At 49.9% G+C, this 16,888-nt stretch overlaps 1 protein-coding gene across 1 annotated transcript in view; it reads left to right on the plus strand.

Annotated features, from left to right (window-relative positions):
• The window catches only part of LOC125442896 (pre-mRNA 3'-end-processing factor FIP1-like), a 45,166-nt gene that overhangs the window by 17,765 nt on the left and 10,513 nt on the right, over positions 1–16,888 (plus strand). The window contains exons 6-12 of the mRNA XM_048514670.1: positions 2,917–3,163; positions 5,059–5,183; positions 6,440–6,545; positions 7,993–8,194; positions 11,047–11,073; positions 13,800–13,857; positions 16,748–16,803. Of these exons, the coding sequence (XP_048370627.1) occupies positions 2,917–3,163; positions 5,059–5,183; positions 6,440–6,545; positions 7,993–8,194; positions 11,047–11,073; positions 13,800–13,857; positions 16,748–16,803 (821 nt within the window). The remainder of the gene's footprint in view (positions 1–2,916; positions 3,164–5,058; positions 5,184–6,439; positions 6,546–7,992; positions 8,195–11,046; positions 11,074–13,799; positions 13,858–16,747; positions 16,804–16,888) is intronic.

A 16,888-nucleotide genomic window follows, 5' to 3' on the forward strand; every position in this document is an offset into this window, starting at 1 on the left:
GTTTTAAACCCTCCTAGGTTCATGATTCACCCATTCAAAGCGTTGCACAGTTGTTTCAAAGCAAAGCCACCGACTACCACCAAGCTTACTCCCGAGTAATGCACACCTTGGAGCCAACTGATTTTTCTAAACCAAAACCTCAGTATTCAGGTTAAATTGCCGTGTTGGCACTTTGCAATAAATAAGTGGGTTTTGGGTTGCAGTTTGGGCACTCGGTCTCGAAAAGGTTCACCTTCACTGGACTAGGAAGAAGGTAAACAGGTAAATGATAGTCTCCTTCTTGTGCACAAAGGCGAACCTCCCTCTGGCATTGCCGCTCGCTCTGTCAGAGGAGCAGCGACCTCGTGAAGGCCGGCCTGGGTTGTGCCTAGAGGGAGCCAGTCCCCAGAGGGCTTCTTGGTGAGCTTGCCTGAGGTGAGCTGGAGCTGGTGGGAGGAGAATTCCTCCTGTTTGTTCAGCCTGTGAGTGTGCTGAGATGGTAGGTGGGGACAAGGCGAGGCAGCTCTTCTCATGACTTATTTGGAAGGCCAGGCCCTCCTGGGCACAGTGACACCTGGCTGCAGTTTTGGAAAGCACAGGTGGAGATGGCACAAGGCCCTTTCCGCACTGCGGAAAGGGCGCCCCTGCACTGGCAGGAATTCTGCCGGTGGAGGGGTGGGAACCGTTCGCACGGGAGCGTGCGAGCGGCCCCCGTTGAGCGGCCCCTGTCCCCCCCCCCACTCACCTCGTTGCCTTCGTCACCCTGCCGGACTCCTAAGGCCCGCCCACACTGCCCTCCGACCTCCAGGGGTCGGAGGACAGCGAGGGAGGGTCTTAGCAGTCCAGTAGAGCGATGAAGGCGATGAGGTGAGTGGGAGAGGGACGGGGAAAACAGCGTGTTCCCGGCGGTGCTGTTCGTACCACGCTGCCAGGAATGCGCTGTTTTCCAAAAAACCTCCCTTCAGGAGGGAGGTTTTTGGAGGCGGCCTGACGCCGCCCTGGGGGTGGTGGAGGGGAGCCAGGTCGGCGCTGCTGCATTTTAGCAGCGCCGCCTGTGCGAAGGGCTCTCTGGGGACGCCTTTTTTGCCGTCCCCAGGGTGCCATAAATGGCCCGTGTGGAAAGGGCCACAGTGATGACCATCTAAGCCTGAAGAGGAAGGTGAATTTTCAGGCTGACCATAACATTTGTGAAAACTGCATAGAACTGAGTTAACCAAATGGAAGGTTGTAGTGTTAGAGATGTGGGTTATTTGGACCCTAAACTGATCTGCTTCTTCCCAGGGACTATTTTGTTTAGCAAGCAGGAGTCCATCCTTAAGTGTTCTTCCATTCTTCATCTCTTTCCGCTGCCTGTAGTTGGTCTCAATCTGACCGGAGTGGTCTGAGATATCCCAGTCCCATCAGATTGTATATGGGACCTGCGGCGTTCTTGGAGACTAAGCAGCGCTAGCCATGGTTATTTCTTCAGTGGGAGGCCGCTGAGGAAGTCCAGGGTTGCTATCCAAAGACAGGAAATGGGACTACTGCCCTTTCCCCACAACACAAAGTAAACATTTTGAGGAAAGAAATAAAATGTTTTCTCAGACAAGTTCTGCACAGTTTGCAAAACATTTTGGGAACATTTTATTTCTGCCTCAAACTGTTTTGTGTGGATATGATAAACTAGCGATCTTCTTTTCCCAAAATGTTCTCTGCTTGCTGTGTGGAGATCAGGGAATGTTTTATTTCTCCTTCCCAATTTTGAAGGTCTCACTTTCATTTCTCTGTTGCCCACCATTTTCTGCTGCTTCAGTTCTTTGAGCTGTCCATTATTTGCTGAAGTTTCCTACGGATGTTGTTGCATCTGGCATCGCGGCAGCCCACAATTTCCATCGCTGTTGTACAATAATAAATTCATTTTTGCCTGCCAATCACACCAATGTGCCTTTTTTTAAAAAAATTGTGTGAGGTAGATTCGATGCTACGTAGACATGATGTCTGAATTGGTCCCCATTTCAGGTGAAATCATTGGAGTTAGGATGACGGTGCACCACAGTAGTTTCTTGATGCTTTTTACTGTGCCAGCCCAGGAGTAATTTTGCGGCAGCAGCTTTAAATTCTTTAGGAACATTGGCTTCCAGTAGAGTTCCGAATCATCTTCAAGGTGCTGGTGTTGACCTTTAAGGCCTTACACGGCCTGGGACCATCGTATCTTCAAGACCGCATCACCCCATACATCCCTATACGGCCTCTTCGATCGGTAGAGGCCAATTTACTGGTGGTCCCTGGCCCCCTCGATGATGCGGCTGGCCTCCTTTATAGCTCTGGCCCCGGCCTGGTGGAACGCTCTCCCTCCAGCTGTCCGGGCCCTGCGGGACCTTGGTGAGTTCCGCAGGGCCTGTAAGACGGAGCTGTTCCGCCAGGCCTTTGGAGGGACCAGCCGCTGATAGTGCCCCCCCCTTTTTAGGCCCTTACATCCGGGCCGTTTGTCATCTAATGGGACTCGCCGCTCCTCCCTCTAGGGGAGGGGACTTTGAAAATTGAGTTGCTGGACGCCACCTATCTTTAAATTTGTATTTATTATATTAGTATACTTAGTTTTATTGTTCTTATCGCTGCTTTTAAAGGTTTTAGTTATCTTACGATTGTACCACGCTATATGTTGTACACCACCCAGAGCCCCTCGGGGACAGGGCGGTATAAAAGTCTAAAGTATAAACAAACAAACAAACAATGTGAAGACTTCGGAGCAGATCTATGTGTGTAGGAGCATGAGGTAGTGTAACAGACCGTGCTGATTTAGGAGGCAGACCAGGTAATTGGTTGAGAATGTTTGAAAAGTCACCTCAAGTGGCAAATGACAGATTGGCATCATCCTACCTGGTTAGGTTTTCAATGGCCGGATTTGCCCGATTCCCTCTTGCGTCTTCTTACATAAGGGATTTTTTTTTAAAAAAGCATTTTTCCTCTGCAACCTGTAACAGTACAGACCACGCTGCTGCCTCCCCCACCCATTCGTCTGAAGCTCCGGCTCCAGCCACTTCCCCCTCCTCACTTTTCCTGCCTTTTCCCAGGTGCTGACCTCTCTGACTATTTCAACTACGGGTTCAACGAGGAAACGTGGAAAGCTTACTGCGAAAAGCAGCGTCGGCTTCAGCTCGGCCTGGAGCCCTCGGCCCCCGTCAACACCGAGAATAAAATCACGGTAGGAAGTGGAGCTGGAGAGGGTCAGTTTGAGGGGGGTTTGTTTCCAATCCTCCCGCCCAGGAATGCCCCGCCCCCAGAATGCCCGGCCACGCCCCCGTCATCCCCCGCCCAGCCCCATTGGCGCTATGCCACAGTTTGAATCCCACCACCATGGGAACCAGTTACTAACATTTTTGGATCCCACCACTGGCTACATTGTCCTGCAGTCTCAGGCCACCGTCCATGCTTATTTTGCAACTCCCTGGGACATGCTGCAGAGGGCCGGGCTGCGAGTTCTCTCATTGCGAGTCAACTCTGGAATCCAGCTCTAAGATGGCTTCCATACGTGCAACAGATGGCCGTGTGCTAGTGGCCGCAGCATGCAGAGCCCCGTATTTTTCAGAAGTTGTTTGCACATGCCTGCAGTGGGTTGGATCAGATCATTCAATTGTTGCTGATGGAACAAATTGATCCACATGCAGAAGAATGTGCCCGCCATGCCTCTGCATGTTACTGCTCTAGCCCATCCAATCAGGAAACATGCCCAGAGGAAACTCATGCAGCAAAGCATTAATGGGTTCATCTGAGGATGGGTAATTCAGTGGCGTAGGAGGTTAAGAGCTCGTGTATCTAATCTGGAGGAACCGGGTTTGATTCCCAGCTCTGCCGCCTGAGCTGTGGAGGCTTCTCTGGGGAATTCAGATTAGCCTGGGCACTCCCACACACGCCAGCTGGGTGACCTTGGGCTAGTCACAGCTTCTTGGAGCTCTCTCAGCCCCACCTGCCTCACAGGGTGTTTGTTGTGAGGGGGGAAGGGCAAGGAGATTGTAAGCCCCTTTGAGTCTCCTGCAGGAGAGAAAGGGGGGATATAAATCCAAACTCCTCCTCCTCCTCCTCTTCTTCTTCTTCTTCCTTCTCCTCCTCCTCCTCCTTCTCCTCCTCCTCCTCCAACAGTAACATTTTTTCTGGTGTCAGAGTGAGGTATTCATTCCATTTTAATTTAAAAAGGCATCTTCCTGAGCTCTGGGAGCTGGGGCCGAGGCCTGGCAGAGCGAGGGACTTCAGCTGCATTTGGGATTCCATATTCTGGCCTGGTTGACCCAGCATCTCAAAGGGAATATGGCAGATTGGGAAAAGGAGCAGGTGAAGGTGACCAAAAGGACAAAGGAGCCCCTTCCCTGTGAGAATGCTGAAGAATTTGGGGCAGCGCCGTAGTGAGGACAGCTGATATTGGCCTATTACCCAAGGAGCAGCTGCCGTGCACTGTCAGCTGGAGCATTTTGGGGCAAGAAATCTTGCCCCGACGTGCTTCCTCCCTGTGGTGCTCTGAGAGAGGAAGCGTGTCGGGGCAGAAAGCAGAGTGGGGCAGAGCAGGCCCTGGGTGATCGGCTTTGTCTTCCTCTCCCGAAATACTGGAATTCAGAGGCACTCCGTGAAATTAGTAGGCAATAGGTTGGGGATGGAAGAAATTAGGTGCCACTTTGCGCCTGGCATCATTCACTTGTGAGACTTCCTTCCATGTGATTTTAAAAAAAAAATGTATTATTTTGAAAACGTGCGTGCTTTTCTGGAGCCTTCCTGAGGTGACTCGCAAAGAGGAAAACACAACGAATGAAATCAACATATAAGAACAAAAACTAGTGTTTGCGCCTAGGTTAGACGGCTTGAAAAGGGAAGAGGGCGACTTCACACAACGTAGGTCCATCAATGGCTCATAGTTCTGACATCTGGATGGAACCTCTGTGCTCGCAAGGAGTCCGGCTTTTTTGATGTTGTTGGTGGCACCTCTGGGGCACCTGGTCAGTCCCTGTGGGCCAGGCTGAGTAACTGGGCCCATTGTTCTGATCCAGCAGGGCTTTTCCTCTTTTGAATGCTCCCTTCATTCTCTTTCTCTCACACACAATTTTTGCTCAGGTTCAGCAAGGAAGGATAGGAAATGCAGAAAAAGAACCGGAGAACAATATCGTCAAAATGGATTTTAAGACGGATTTTGTGGCCCTTGTCGGTGGGCGGATGAAAGCTGGGCCTCCCCCTAACAGGTACAAGGACTGTGTTTTGAGCTTTTCATGTTAAGTAAATATTACAGCAATCAGATTTACTGGAGGGTTTTGCACTGAGACTGATTTTGCATATTAAAAGTGCCCCGTGGTTGGCACAGGGAATGCCCTGGCCCCACAGCGTGTCTGGCACACAGTAGCCCCAGCACCGCCCCGCAGCAGTGACTTTGCTGTGGGACTTTCCAGGACTGCAAACGTTGGAGACCTTTTGGAATGTCCCTCGGTTGCTCCGGTGGCTTCCGCTGCTGAGAAGCCTCCTTGGCAGCAGAACGGGGCCATTTCTCCTTCCTCGTTGCTCTGGCCCGCCCCTTCAGTGAACAAGGACAAAATCAGCCTGATAGATTCTTAATTGCTTTAATCTAGACTTGCTTGTTGTCAAAAATGTTTTCAGCAATGCAGATTGGCCTAAATTTATTCGGGTCGTCTTGCTTCTCCAATATTCCTTGTTTACCCGTGTGAGAGAGGATGCTGGACTATTATTATTATTAGTATTAGTATTATTATTAGTATTAGTATTAGTATTAGTATTTTTTTATTATTATTATTATTTTATTTATTTATTTATTTATTTATTTATTTATTTATTAAATTTCGTATACTGCCCTATCCCCAAAGGGCTCAGGGCTAGATGGGCTCTTCTCATGTTCTGTTGAAGGCCTCAGCCTCTGTGCCCTGTTGTTGGACCTCCTGTGGAACTGGTTTGGCTACTGTGTGATACAAGATACTAGAGTAGATGGACCACCGGTCTGATCCAGCAGGGCTCTTCTTATGTTCTGTTGAAGGCCCCGGCCTTGATGCTTCATTGTTGGCCCTTTGGAGGAACTGGTTGAAAACTGTGAGACATAATGCTAGACTAGACAGACCAGTGCCTCATGCAGCTGGGGTTTTCTGACGTTCTTAACCCTTTATTCCAATTCACCTGCATGTTTCCGTTCTGCATCTCCAGTTTTGCCTGAGCGGCTGGAAAAGTGCATCTGTGGCTTTCCTGCAGAGAATCTCTTGGCTTGGAGACGCTGTGCTGTGGCTTAAATCCCAGCACTCTTGTTCTCGGAACTCTTTGTTTTCTCTCTTGTGCATGTTCTCACGCACCTGCCCCTCCCACTCACCTACACAGGTAGAAGACGGGGGTGGAAGTGAGCACTGAGTGCAGGCCAGCCATCCCCATGCTTGCAGGGTGCAGCTTTTTGCTTCTGACCTTTGGTGCCGCACTGAGATGTTCCTTTTGCCTTTTGTACCAGGAAGCTGGGTGGGACCATCGATGTGATTGGCGGGCAGGCAGGCACCATCCGAAGGGTGGAAGGAAGGCGCCGCGACAAGCATGCCTCTGAGGAGAACCCCATTCAGGTAAGGACTCCTCGGCAGAAACTTTGGGAATGTCAGGTTGGTGGCCATCTTGGTTTTTGGAGGAAAGATGAAACCACCGTCTGGTGTCCCTGGCAGGAAGGGACATCTCTTGCATTCTGTCTTTAGAATGGTTCAGTCTGAATCTTGTCTCATGTGTTTGAAGATGGTGAGCAGGAAATGTTGGGGGAATAAAGTTTAGTCAGTTCCCCGGACACCTGCGTCTCCCCAGCCAGGGCTCTGTCCAGGTGGCAGGGTTTTGGTTTTTTGTCTTCTCTTGAAATCTTCTAGTTAGGCTTCTGCCCATTCTTGATTTGTTCATGGCAAACATTTCTCTTCCACCTCTCATGCCTGGCTTCATTTTTGATAGCATTTCAGAATTCCAGAAGCTCTCAGAAGTCTCTCTCTGATGGGCCTGACGTCCCCCAGCCCAAAGAGGGACGCTGCGTATGTGCCTTCACCTTGTAATCTACGCAGAATAATTTCTTGCTCAGACACTCTTTCAGGGCAGCTACTGATCTCAGGAGCAGCAGTGGTGTAGTGGTTAAGAGCAGGTGTACTCTAATCTGGAGGAACCGGGTTTGATTCCCTGCTCTGCCGCTTGAGCTGTGGAGGTTTATCTGGGGAATTCAGATTAGCCTGGGCACTCCCACACACGCCAGCTTGGGCGAGTCACAGCTTCTCGGAGCTCTCTCAGCCCCACCCACCTCACAGGGTGTTTGTTGTGAGGGGGAAGAGAATGTTGTTGTGAGGGGGGAAGAGAATGTCAACCTCTTTGAGTCTCCTACAGGAGAGAAAAGGGGGGATATAAATCCAAACTCTTCTTCTACTCCTATAACTGGTATGAGTGGGGTGGAATAACTCCATTCTCATCAGTTGGATGTTCCAACCCTTGACTTCCTCCGGCATCCATTTGCAGGGCAGGATGAGTCCCAATTCCTGGTGTGGACAATGAACGAAAATGACATTCAAGGAGTGCTATACAGGTTGGCTACCGAGGGCAGGCCCAAAGAAGTCACCTGCAGCCACTGCTTGGAGGTGTGAACCCGGCTGCAGAAATTCTCTGTTCTCTGCATAGTTCAAATGTAGCTCACCCTGCGCCATTTATTTCGGATTCTGCATGAAGTCCCTCCTGCCATTACAGGCAATATTGTGCAGCCACTCCATTGGCCTCTAGCGTTCCAGCAGACGTTGCCCCTCTTTCAGGCATATTGTCCTAGTTGTTGTGTCTAAAACCTTGATTTCTTCTTCCACAAAAGTTGCGTCCCAAGCCTGGGGGCGGGGCAGGGGCTACGTCATGGGGGTTCCTCACGGTTCTCCAGCCTCACAGCAGACTCGCATCCCCGTTGGTAGCACGCGTGCAAGTTCTGGGGGAGGGGATAAGTGGACTTGCAGCGTGGGAAGGCGTTTTACAAAGAGCCTTTCCTTCTGGCCTCATGTTGTTTTGAAGGTTCTTGGGGATCATGGGAGCAAATCGCAGCCCCCGCAACAGCCTCAGCAGCCATCGCAGCCTCAACAGCCTCCTCAACAACAGCCGTTTGCGCCACCGACGGGGCCTCCGCCGCCCATAGGGGGCCCTCCTCCTCCTCCGCACTTTCTCCATCCGCCTCCGCCTCCGGTTACCTCTGTCCCGCCCCCTCTCCATCCGCCAGGTGGGTGCTGGGCAGCATGAACCATGAAGAAAAACAACTATAACCTAGCTGCACAAAAAGGGATGCAATTTATAAAGATAAGGTATGTAGCAGTAATGCAAACAATACAAATTCCACTTCACATACAGAACTACAATAATGCCAGTAGAGAGCCATTGTGGTGTAGCGGGTATAAGAGTGGGTGCACTCTAATCTGGAGAACTGGGTTTGATTCCCCGCTCTGCCACTTGAGCTGTGGAGGCTTATCTGGTGAACCGAGATTAGCATGTGAACTCCCAACACATGCCAACTGGGTGACCTTGGGCTAGTCACAGTTCTTCGGAGCTCTCTCAGCCCCACCTACCTCACAGGGTGTTTGTTGTGAGGGGGGAAGGGCAAGGAGTTTGTAAGCCCCTTTGAATCTCCTACAGGAGAGAAAGGGGGGATATAAATCCAAACTCTTCTCTTCTCTTCTCCTAATCAAAAAGCAATAATACGGTGCTGTGCCATCACTACCATAGCAAATGTTGTGAAACTAACATGGTAGTTCAGTTTTCAACAATCTGCTTTTTAAAAATCCCAGAGTCATTAAACACTATTTAGTTATTTAGCATGAAGGGAAAACGAGTTCCCTTGTGACTCTGCATGCGTTTCCTTGAAACTTGCTCCCTACTCCTTTTCAGTGCTTCTGTTCTTAATCATGGATTTAAATTGTTTTTTATCATTTTCTTATATTAATACTTTACTGCGATTCAACGCTGCTGCTCTGAAGAAGAAGAAACTCTCAGGCAAATTCTGTGTTGGTTTTACAGCTTTTAGCGTGGTAGCAATGGCATAGCACTATTATTGTTTTTTGATGTCTGGTATTATCATAGTTTTGTATGTGAAGTGGAATTTGTATTGTTTGTATCACTGAAGCATACCTTACCTTTATAAATTGCATAACTTTTTGTGTAGCTGTATTTTAGTTTTTGTTTTCTATAACACAGTTTACTGACCTAGTCAGGGGCGTGGGATCTGAAATCCCTCCTGGGTCTCTGCAGTCAGCCAATCAGAAGAGAGATGAGTGGCTATACGTAGACTAACCAATCCTGTGTCTTCCAGAGTATTGGTTCCCTGTGCTTTTGATAACTTTACTCTCAACACTAAAACTAGAAGAGTGTTTCTTTGCTCTTAAATTGCGCACGTGTTTACTTTTGGAATATGTAGGATTAAGACTGACTGATCTTTTAAAAAGCCCATGCTCTGTCTTGCTGGGTATGTCACAGTGGGTGAACCTCTGACTGAAGGAATGTTAATCCAGAGCTGTGACTCATTCAGATCTGCAGAGGAGCAGACTCCTCTGAGGACAGGTAATTCTGTAGCGTATCTGAATAAAACACAACCAGTTGAGAACTGCCATAGAATTACCTGGTCAAGAGGAGGCCATTTGGAAGGAAGCAAAATTGGAGCAGTGACTCGTACCTTGCTACAACAGGCAGACTCCACTGTAGGTTGGGGTTTTAAGCTCACAAAGAGTTTTTAACTACTGCATTTGTTTCTTATGGCACATTAACAATTAAGACCTTCAGTCCCATAATCACTAACTTGGGGAGATAAAATTTGTTGAGAGGGATGGGTTTGATGCCTTTGGCTAGAGAAATCGGGCAGACAAAAAAGCACAAGTGCAGTCCCAGAACCAGATGGACGAAAATCACGAATAGAGTCTGACATTCTCTGCTGCAACAGAGGAAGGTAGAATCCAGGGCTGGACCACTCCAGGGAAAAAGGTCTTAAGTCATGGGACTTGACAAGATGTCTTTGCGAGACCACACAAGGATTCTGCCTGTTGAGTGAAATGGACCACCTGTCTGTTTCTGGATGGGGCAGCTTCACAGCAGATCTTGGTTCATTCTCCAGTTAAATGGACTCAAATCCAACCTGGCCTTGTCACCTCTATGGGGGTTATTATGACTGTTGTGCTCAGGATTGCTGTGGATGCCTTTATCCAGCTTCTCAAATCTGCCTTCCACGAGGGCTCGCGGGACTCTGGATCCCATGCGCGGAATCCCACACCTGTTGGAAGGGATTCTCACATGGGGCTGGATCCAGGCTCGCCTGGGGCCACCTCATATGTGGTGTTACACTGTTCTGTACTTAACAGTATCTAGTGATATATTGGGATGGCTTACTTTTGGGGGGGGTAAATATTTTTGATTGTTTTCTCATTTATATAAAATATTATAAATACAAAAACCCACAGATAAGGTAATGAAAGAAAAAAGTTGTGGAAATAAACAAAATTAAAATACGAAAATAATAAGGAAAACAATGTTTTGTTGGGAGGCAGCTTTGTGGAGCTTTTCTGCTCGCTTGCAACCGCTAATCTGGATGGTTTTCTTTGGTTCTTGTGGGCCTTTTTCAAGGGGCCCTGCAGCCCCACTTTTCAAATTTTAGGGTCGCCAAGATCTGGGAAGGGTTAAATGAAAGTCACCCTTCCTGTGCTCAACTCCGTCCTCTCAGTGAAGTCCACTTGGGAGCTCTCAAACGCTCTCAGCCTCCACAAAGCGCCACGACACTCCGAACGTCCGCATTAAGCTCTGTTGTCGTGTATTCCAATAATTACATTATTTTGAAATGGTTATTTTCAATCAATGCAGGCTGGCTAAACGCTGCAGCCGGATTTCTTGCATATATTTTTAAACAATCTTAGTGTTGTTTGTTTTATTGTATTCCCTCATTTTTCATTTTATTTATTATCCTGCCAGCCTAGGCTTGAAAGGATTGAAAGTGAAATTTGAAACTGTCATCCGGGCGTAACGGAGGGACTTGCTTTGTGCACGGTGCGCGCAGCACTGTCACTGTTCTCAGTGTTCTTTTGTTGGTTTGTGTAGGTCTTCCACCACCCGGCCCCATTCCAGGTATGTACCTCTGTGTGCTTCAAATGACAGGAGCAAGTTTCCTTGTGTTTGAGTGGACCTTCCTGGGGAAGGGAGCAGGTCAGCCTAAAGGATGTGAATTGGTGCTGGGGGACAGTGGCCGGGGGGGGGGGGGTCCTCCTCTCCACGTGGAACAGGGTTGGCAGCTCTGGGTTGGGATGTTCCTGGGGGTCTGGGCCTGGAGCCTGGGGGGGAAATGCATTTGGGAAAGGGAAGGACCTCGGCAGTTGTAACGCCATAGAGCAGCAGGGCTGTCAATCCCGCGAGCCAGTTGAGGCAACAGCCCCACCCACCCCCACACCCCCTGTCTGGTCTGGAAAGGCTGCTGAAGGGTGATGGTTCCGGTTCCGGTTGCCGTTCCGTGCGGTCGCTCCCTGACGAGCTCCTCCGCATTTTTAAGATAAGTTTTTAAAAGTTCTTTTACCTCACTCACTTTTTATCTACTAGCACTCCTTTTTAATCTAAAATTGTTTTATCATTATCGCTTAATGCTGGCGACATGCCAGCTGCACTCCTCTAACTGGGCTCCGTGTTCCTTGAGTTTCTTTTAAAACTCTTAAACCTACTATCTTTCAGCTAATGTTGGCTTTTAATTTAGTTTAGTTTTAGTACATTTTAACTTTTAACAATTTTATTGCTGGGCTTGATACCAGTGTCCTTTTATTAGGGTAATTAGAGACAGTTTAACTTTTTAAAAAAAAAGGTTTTTAAAAGATTTTAGCAACTGCTAGCTCCTAGCTAATTGTTTTACTGTTTTATTGTTCTATTGGGTTTCGTTGTAGTTTTGGTTTTAGAATCCCCAAAGCCTTAAGGGGAAGTTTTAACTAATCAATTAACTTAAGGTGCCCACCCCAACTGTAACAACAGTTTGTATTAATCTATTTTAACTCATTGATAGAATATGAGTGCCAGAAAGCGTCAGCGTGATATGGAGAATTCGAGCACTTGGCCAGCTCAGAAACAATTAAAAATAAACACATATTTTGCCACGAGAGACTCTACTGAGGATTGCTGCTGAAGGGTTGCCTCAGCTGGCTCACAGGCCTGATAGGCTCCCTCAAGGCAGCAACCCTACACCACTGTGGGATTGCCAGTCCAGGCACCCCCCCCCTTCCTTTCAGTTCTAGGACCAGCCAAGGCAGCCAACCCCTGTCCCCCGCCCCCAGCCTAACCCCTGTCCCCCGCCCCCAGCCCAACCCCTAACCCTGACCAAGTCACATTTATGGCATGTCTGGCCCTCATAACAAATGAGTTTGGCCCTTCTGCCAGAGAGTCTGTGTCCTCCGAAGCAGCCGCTTTCTCCAGGGGAACTAATTGTTGTTGTCTGGAGATCAGTTGCAATACTGGGAGATCTCCAGGATCCACCTGAAAGTTGGCAGCCCTCACGTGGAAGTGTAGAATACCTCAAGAGTGTTGCAAAGTTCCCAAGCACAGAGAGGATTCTGGGGCGCTTTCTTCTCCGCCCTGCCTTTAATCCAACATCCGGGTGGGATGAATGCTGTTAAGAGCAGCAGTGGTGTAGGAGGTTAAGAGCTCATGTATCTAATCTGGAAGAACTGGGTTTGATTCCCAGCTCTGCCGCCTGAGCTGTGGAAGCTTATCTGGGGAATTCAGATTAGCCTGTGCACTCCCACACACGCCAGCTGGGTGACCTTGGGCTAGTCACAGCTTCTCGGAGCTCTCTCAGCCCCACCCACCTCACAGGGTGTTTGTTGTGAGGGGGAAGGGCAAGGAGATTGTCAGCCCCTTTGAGTCTCCTGCAGGAGAGAAAGGGGGGATATAAATCCAAACTCCTCCTCCTCTTCCTCCTCTTCCTCCTCTTCCTCCTCCTCCTCCTCCTCCTCTTCTTCCTCTTCTTCTTCTTCTTCTTCTTCTTCTTCTTCTTCTTCTTCTTCTTCTTCTTCTTCTTCTTCTTCTTCTTCTTCTTCTTCTTCTTCTTCTTCTTCTTCTTCTTCTTCTTCTTCTTCTTTTTCTTAACCCCCTGACCAGTTCTCCTTAGATATGTGGTGCTGACTGTCCCCGCATCCCCAAGTGATTTGTTTTCGTCTTCTGGCGTTTTCCTGTTCATGGTTTTAGGGGGAGGTTTCTAAATCCAGGGTCAAAACCCATAAAGCGCATGTTGGGACAAACCACATTCACGTAGCTACATGCGAGGATCTTTGCACAGTCGACAGTAGACCTGTCTCAAATGATAAGAAGGCGGCTGATTTCAGAACATTTGAAAAATTTAAAAAAACGGAGGAGCATTTCAGCTGAGATTCAGTGGCAGCCCCCTCCTGAGCCTCTGTGGAAACAGAAGGTTCCTTTCTGAAAAAGGAGCAGGCAGGCCCAGAGGGCTGGTCTGGAAGCAACTGCTGTAGCTGCAGCTCTGGAGCTTAGTAGAGCTGGTCCTTGTGAACATGTGGGTCGGCAGCCCTGGAAAAGCTGCTCTGCAGAGACCCCAACATCTCAGCAGGGACCTTTTTCTCCTTCGCCCCTCCCCCCTGCGATCAGAAGTGAAGCCTACACCGAATGCTTTGTTCCCAGATTGCGTCTTTGCCAGTTCTTCCTGGTGGTTGGGGAGTGGGGAATGGCACAGCATGCTGGTGTTGGGATGGGGTGAAGCATTCCGCCGTGTTACCCAAGGATGCCTCGATGCCCTTGTCCCTGGAGGAGCGGATGACTCTGCACGGCCCGGAACACTGCTCAATGAATGCCTTTCTTTGCAGGGCTGTTCCCTCCACCTCTTGCTCCACCGCCTGCTCTCCTCATCCCGACGTTAGATGGGTAAGTAAGAACAGAGCTAAATTGCTATACAGTGGTGGCGAACCTTTGGCACTCCAGATGTTATGGACTACAATCCCCATCAGCCCCTGCCAGCATGGCCAATTGGCCATGCTGGCAGGGGCTGATGGGGATTGTAGTCCATAACATCTGGAGTGCCAAAGGTTCGCCACCACGGTGCTATGATAAAAGCTTGTTTGTGAGCCCCCAACCGGATGGCATCTCCACCCGGCGCTCCACCCTCTCGAAAGGCTGCGGCATTTCAGCCTCTGTCCTCGTGGATTCATGACTGGTCTTGGTGGGGATTCCCAGAGAACCCCCCTTGCTCCGTTTGTGGGCAAGTTTATATGCGACCCTCCAACAATATGGGTCACTCCTGTTTTTGTCAGCTAATAATGGCATAGCCCCGCCTTCGGGTGTCCCTGGGACTTCTGGTTTTCTCCCTTCCACAAATGTGTCCTGAGGTTTCTTCTGTGGACTCTTGGAGAGCAGCGCTGAGGGCGTTCTCTGTTCCTCTCTAAGGATTGCAGGGTTAGTCCTGCCGTTTGAGGTCTGGCTGCCGTGCATTTGAGGGGAGGGAAGTTAGAGACTAAGCTGGGGCCAGATGGTTCTATGTGAGGCAAGGAGTCTCATGTGACTTGTCTCAGCCAATTGATGCGAAGAGGCATTGGTGGGTCTCCGTTCCGTTCCTTTGTCGTGGTGGCCAGAGTCAGCCGGTGGCTGTGCACAGTGTGAATCCCTGCCCGTTGCTCCTCAGGTCCCTGTATCAACATCTGCTGCTGACTCCAGCCCTGAGAGTAAACAGCTCAAAGGATCCTCTAATCCAAATGCCCAGCCTCAGTCATTTTGGCTGCTGTAGGAGCCTGTTGTGCTGTGTCTCAGATCCTTCATCCGGCCACCGTCTAGTTAAACAGTGAGTCATGTGAGCCAGTTTGATGTAGTGGTTAGGCAAGGACTGTCAATGACCCGCATTCAGATTCTAACTTTGCCATGAAGCTGACGGGTTGACCTCCCTTTCTCAGCCTTGTTACCCAAGGAGCAGCAGTGGCGCAGGAGGCTAAGAGCTCGTGTATCTAATCTGGAGGAACCGGGTTTGATTCCCAGCTCTGCCGCCTGAGCTGTGGAGGCTTATCTGGGGAATTCAGATTGGCCTGTACACTCCCACACTTGCCAGCTGGGTGACCTTGGGCTAGTCACAGCTTCTCAGAGCTCTCTCAGCCCCACCTACCTCACAGGGTGTTTGTTGTAAGGGAGGAAGGGCAAGGAGATTGTAAGCCCCTTTGAGTCTCCTGCAGGAGAGAAAGGGGGATATAAATCCAAACTCTTCTTCTTGTCTGCCTCCCAGAGTTGTTTTGATAATGAAAGGGAAGATCCACGTGAGCTGCCTGGACGTCCTTGGTGGAGAGGTGGGACACAAACACTTTAGCTCTGGTGGAGGAAGCGCTGCATACTGTTTATTACTTAGAAACTGCTTATGAGTCCCGGTAAGCTGTGGCAGCCACCGTGTCGCTCTCTCGGGCTCCTCTGGCAGCCACTTAGTAACAACGTCCACCAAGCTCTGTAGGAACTCCACAGGTGTCTGCAGGCTCAAGAAAATGGGGGACCCCCACTGTAGATGATGCCTTTGAAGAGACTGGGCAGGAGCCCCAATTCCTGGGCAATGGGACCCCAGAGGGTGGCTTGGTGAAGGGCCTTAGGCACGCCTCGTGCTGGAGCATTGGAGAAAGTTGGGGCTTCCCATACAGCACCGGGGAACAGTTCCATGGAGTTAGCCCAGGAGTTCTGGTCAAATGGCTCTGGAAGCCTTGATTTTTTGGCTAGTTCAGCTCATTCTACAGGTGCTGTTGCTGAATTCATGTTTTGTTGGGGAATGGCTACCAAAGACCTGTTCAGAAAGATTTCTCTAAAAAATAAACCAACCTCAAATGTAGTAGGTTAAGAACATAAGAAAGAGCCTGCTGGATCAGACCAGAGTCCCTCTAGTCCAGTGGTGGCGAACCTTTGGCACTCCAGATGTTATGGACTACAATTCCCATGGCCAATTGGCTGATGGGAATTGTAGTCCATAACATCTGGAGTGCCAAAGGTTCGTCATCACGGCTCTAGTCCAGCACTCTGCTACTCGCAGTGGCCCACCAGGTGCCTTGGGGAGCTCACAGGCAGGATGTGAAAGCAGGGACAGCTTGCTGCTGCTGCTGCTCCTGAGCACCTGGTCTGCTAAGGCATTTGCAATCTCAGGAAGGGGGGTGGGTGGGTGGTTGCTGCTGCTGCTGCTGCTGCTGCTGCTGCTGCTGCTGCAAAAGAAAGCTCCCCCCCCCCCCCCGGCTCCATCCATTGGTAGACTCTTGGAGCATGAGAACCACAATGTGTTTTCTTCCAGTCCTGATACAATTGGGCTGGAGTCAGGTGAGGCAGAAGTGATCTGTATAGCACCAAAGCTGGTCTCCTAGTTGTTCAGTCCTGTGTAACCAGCCAGGGGGTATCCCTGGACCGTGTCTGGCCTGAGGATGTCAGAAGGCTTCCTGGGCAGCTGCAGCTGGTCTCCCCTTTGGCTAGATGCAGGTTGGCTAGATGCAGGTGGCCTCCCCTTTGGCTAGATGCAGTCCTGAGGATTTCGTGGGTCATGAGTTCAGGTCCCGCCACAGGCTGATTTGACACATTACAAAAAACCTGGACGGAGGCGTTGCTGCTTCTTGTGACAGGCTGAGAATGTGAAAGGAAGAGGGAATCCTGCCTCTCAACTAGGGGAGGCGGCGCTTGGTCGCAGGTGCCACCTGGGAAGCCACGATGCTCCATCCGAGCAAGGTTTTTTCCACCCCCAGGGCATTAATGGGCATGAAAGGTTGCTAACCGGCTGATTGTGTTTGTGTGTGTTTTGTGTCTTGCCTCAAAGCCAGCCTGCCAGCTACAGCAACCGACAGGGACCCCCATTTGGCTACAGCTCCGCAGGTAAGCCCCTCAGACGCCCCCCTGCTCTGTGCCACCCAGTCGTGGTCCTGGGATTTGACTTCCGGGGGGAGGGAGGAAGCAGAGA

This window comes from Sphaerodactylus townsendi, linkage group LG13 (genome assembly GCF_021028975.2).
Source record: "Sphaerodactylus townsendi isolate TG3544 linkage group LG13, MPM_Stown_v2.3, whole genome shotgun sequence".
NCBI classification, from domain to species: domain Eukaryota; kingdom Metazoa; phylum Chordata; class Lepidosauria; order Squamata; family Sphaerodactylidae; genus Sphaerodactylus; species Sphaerodactylus townsendi.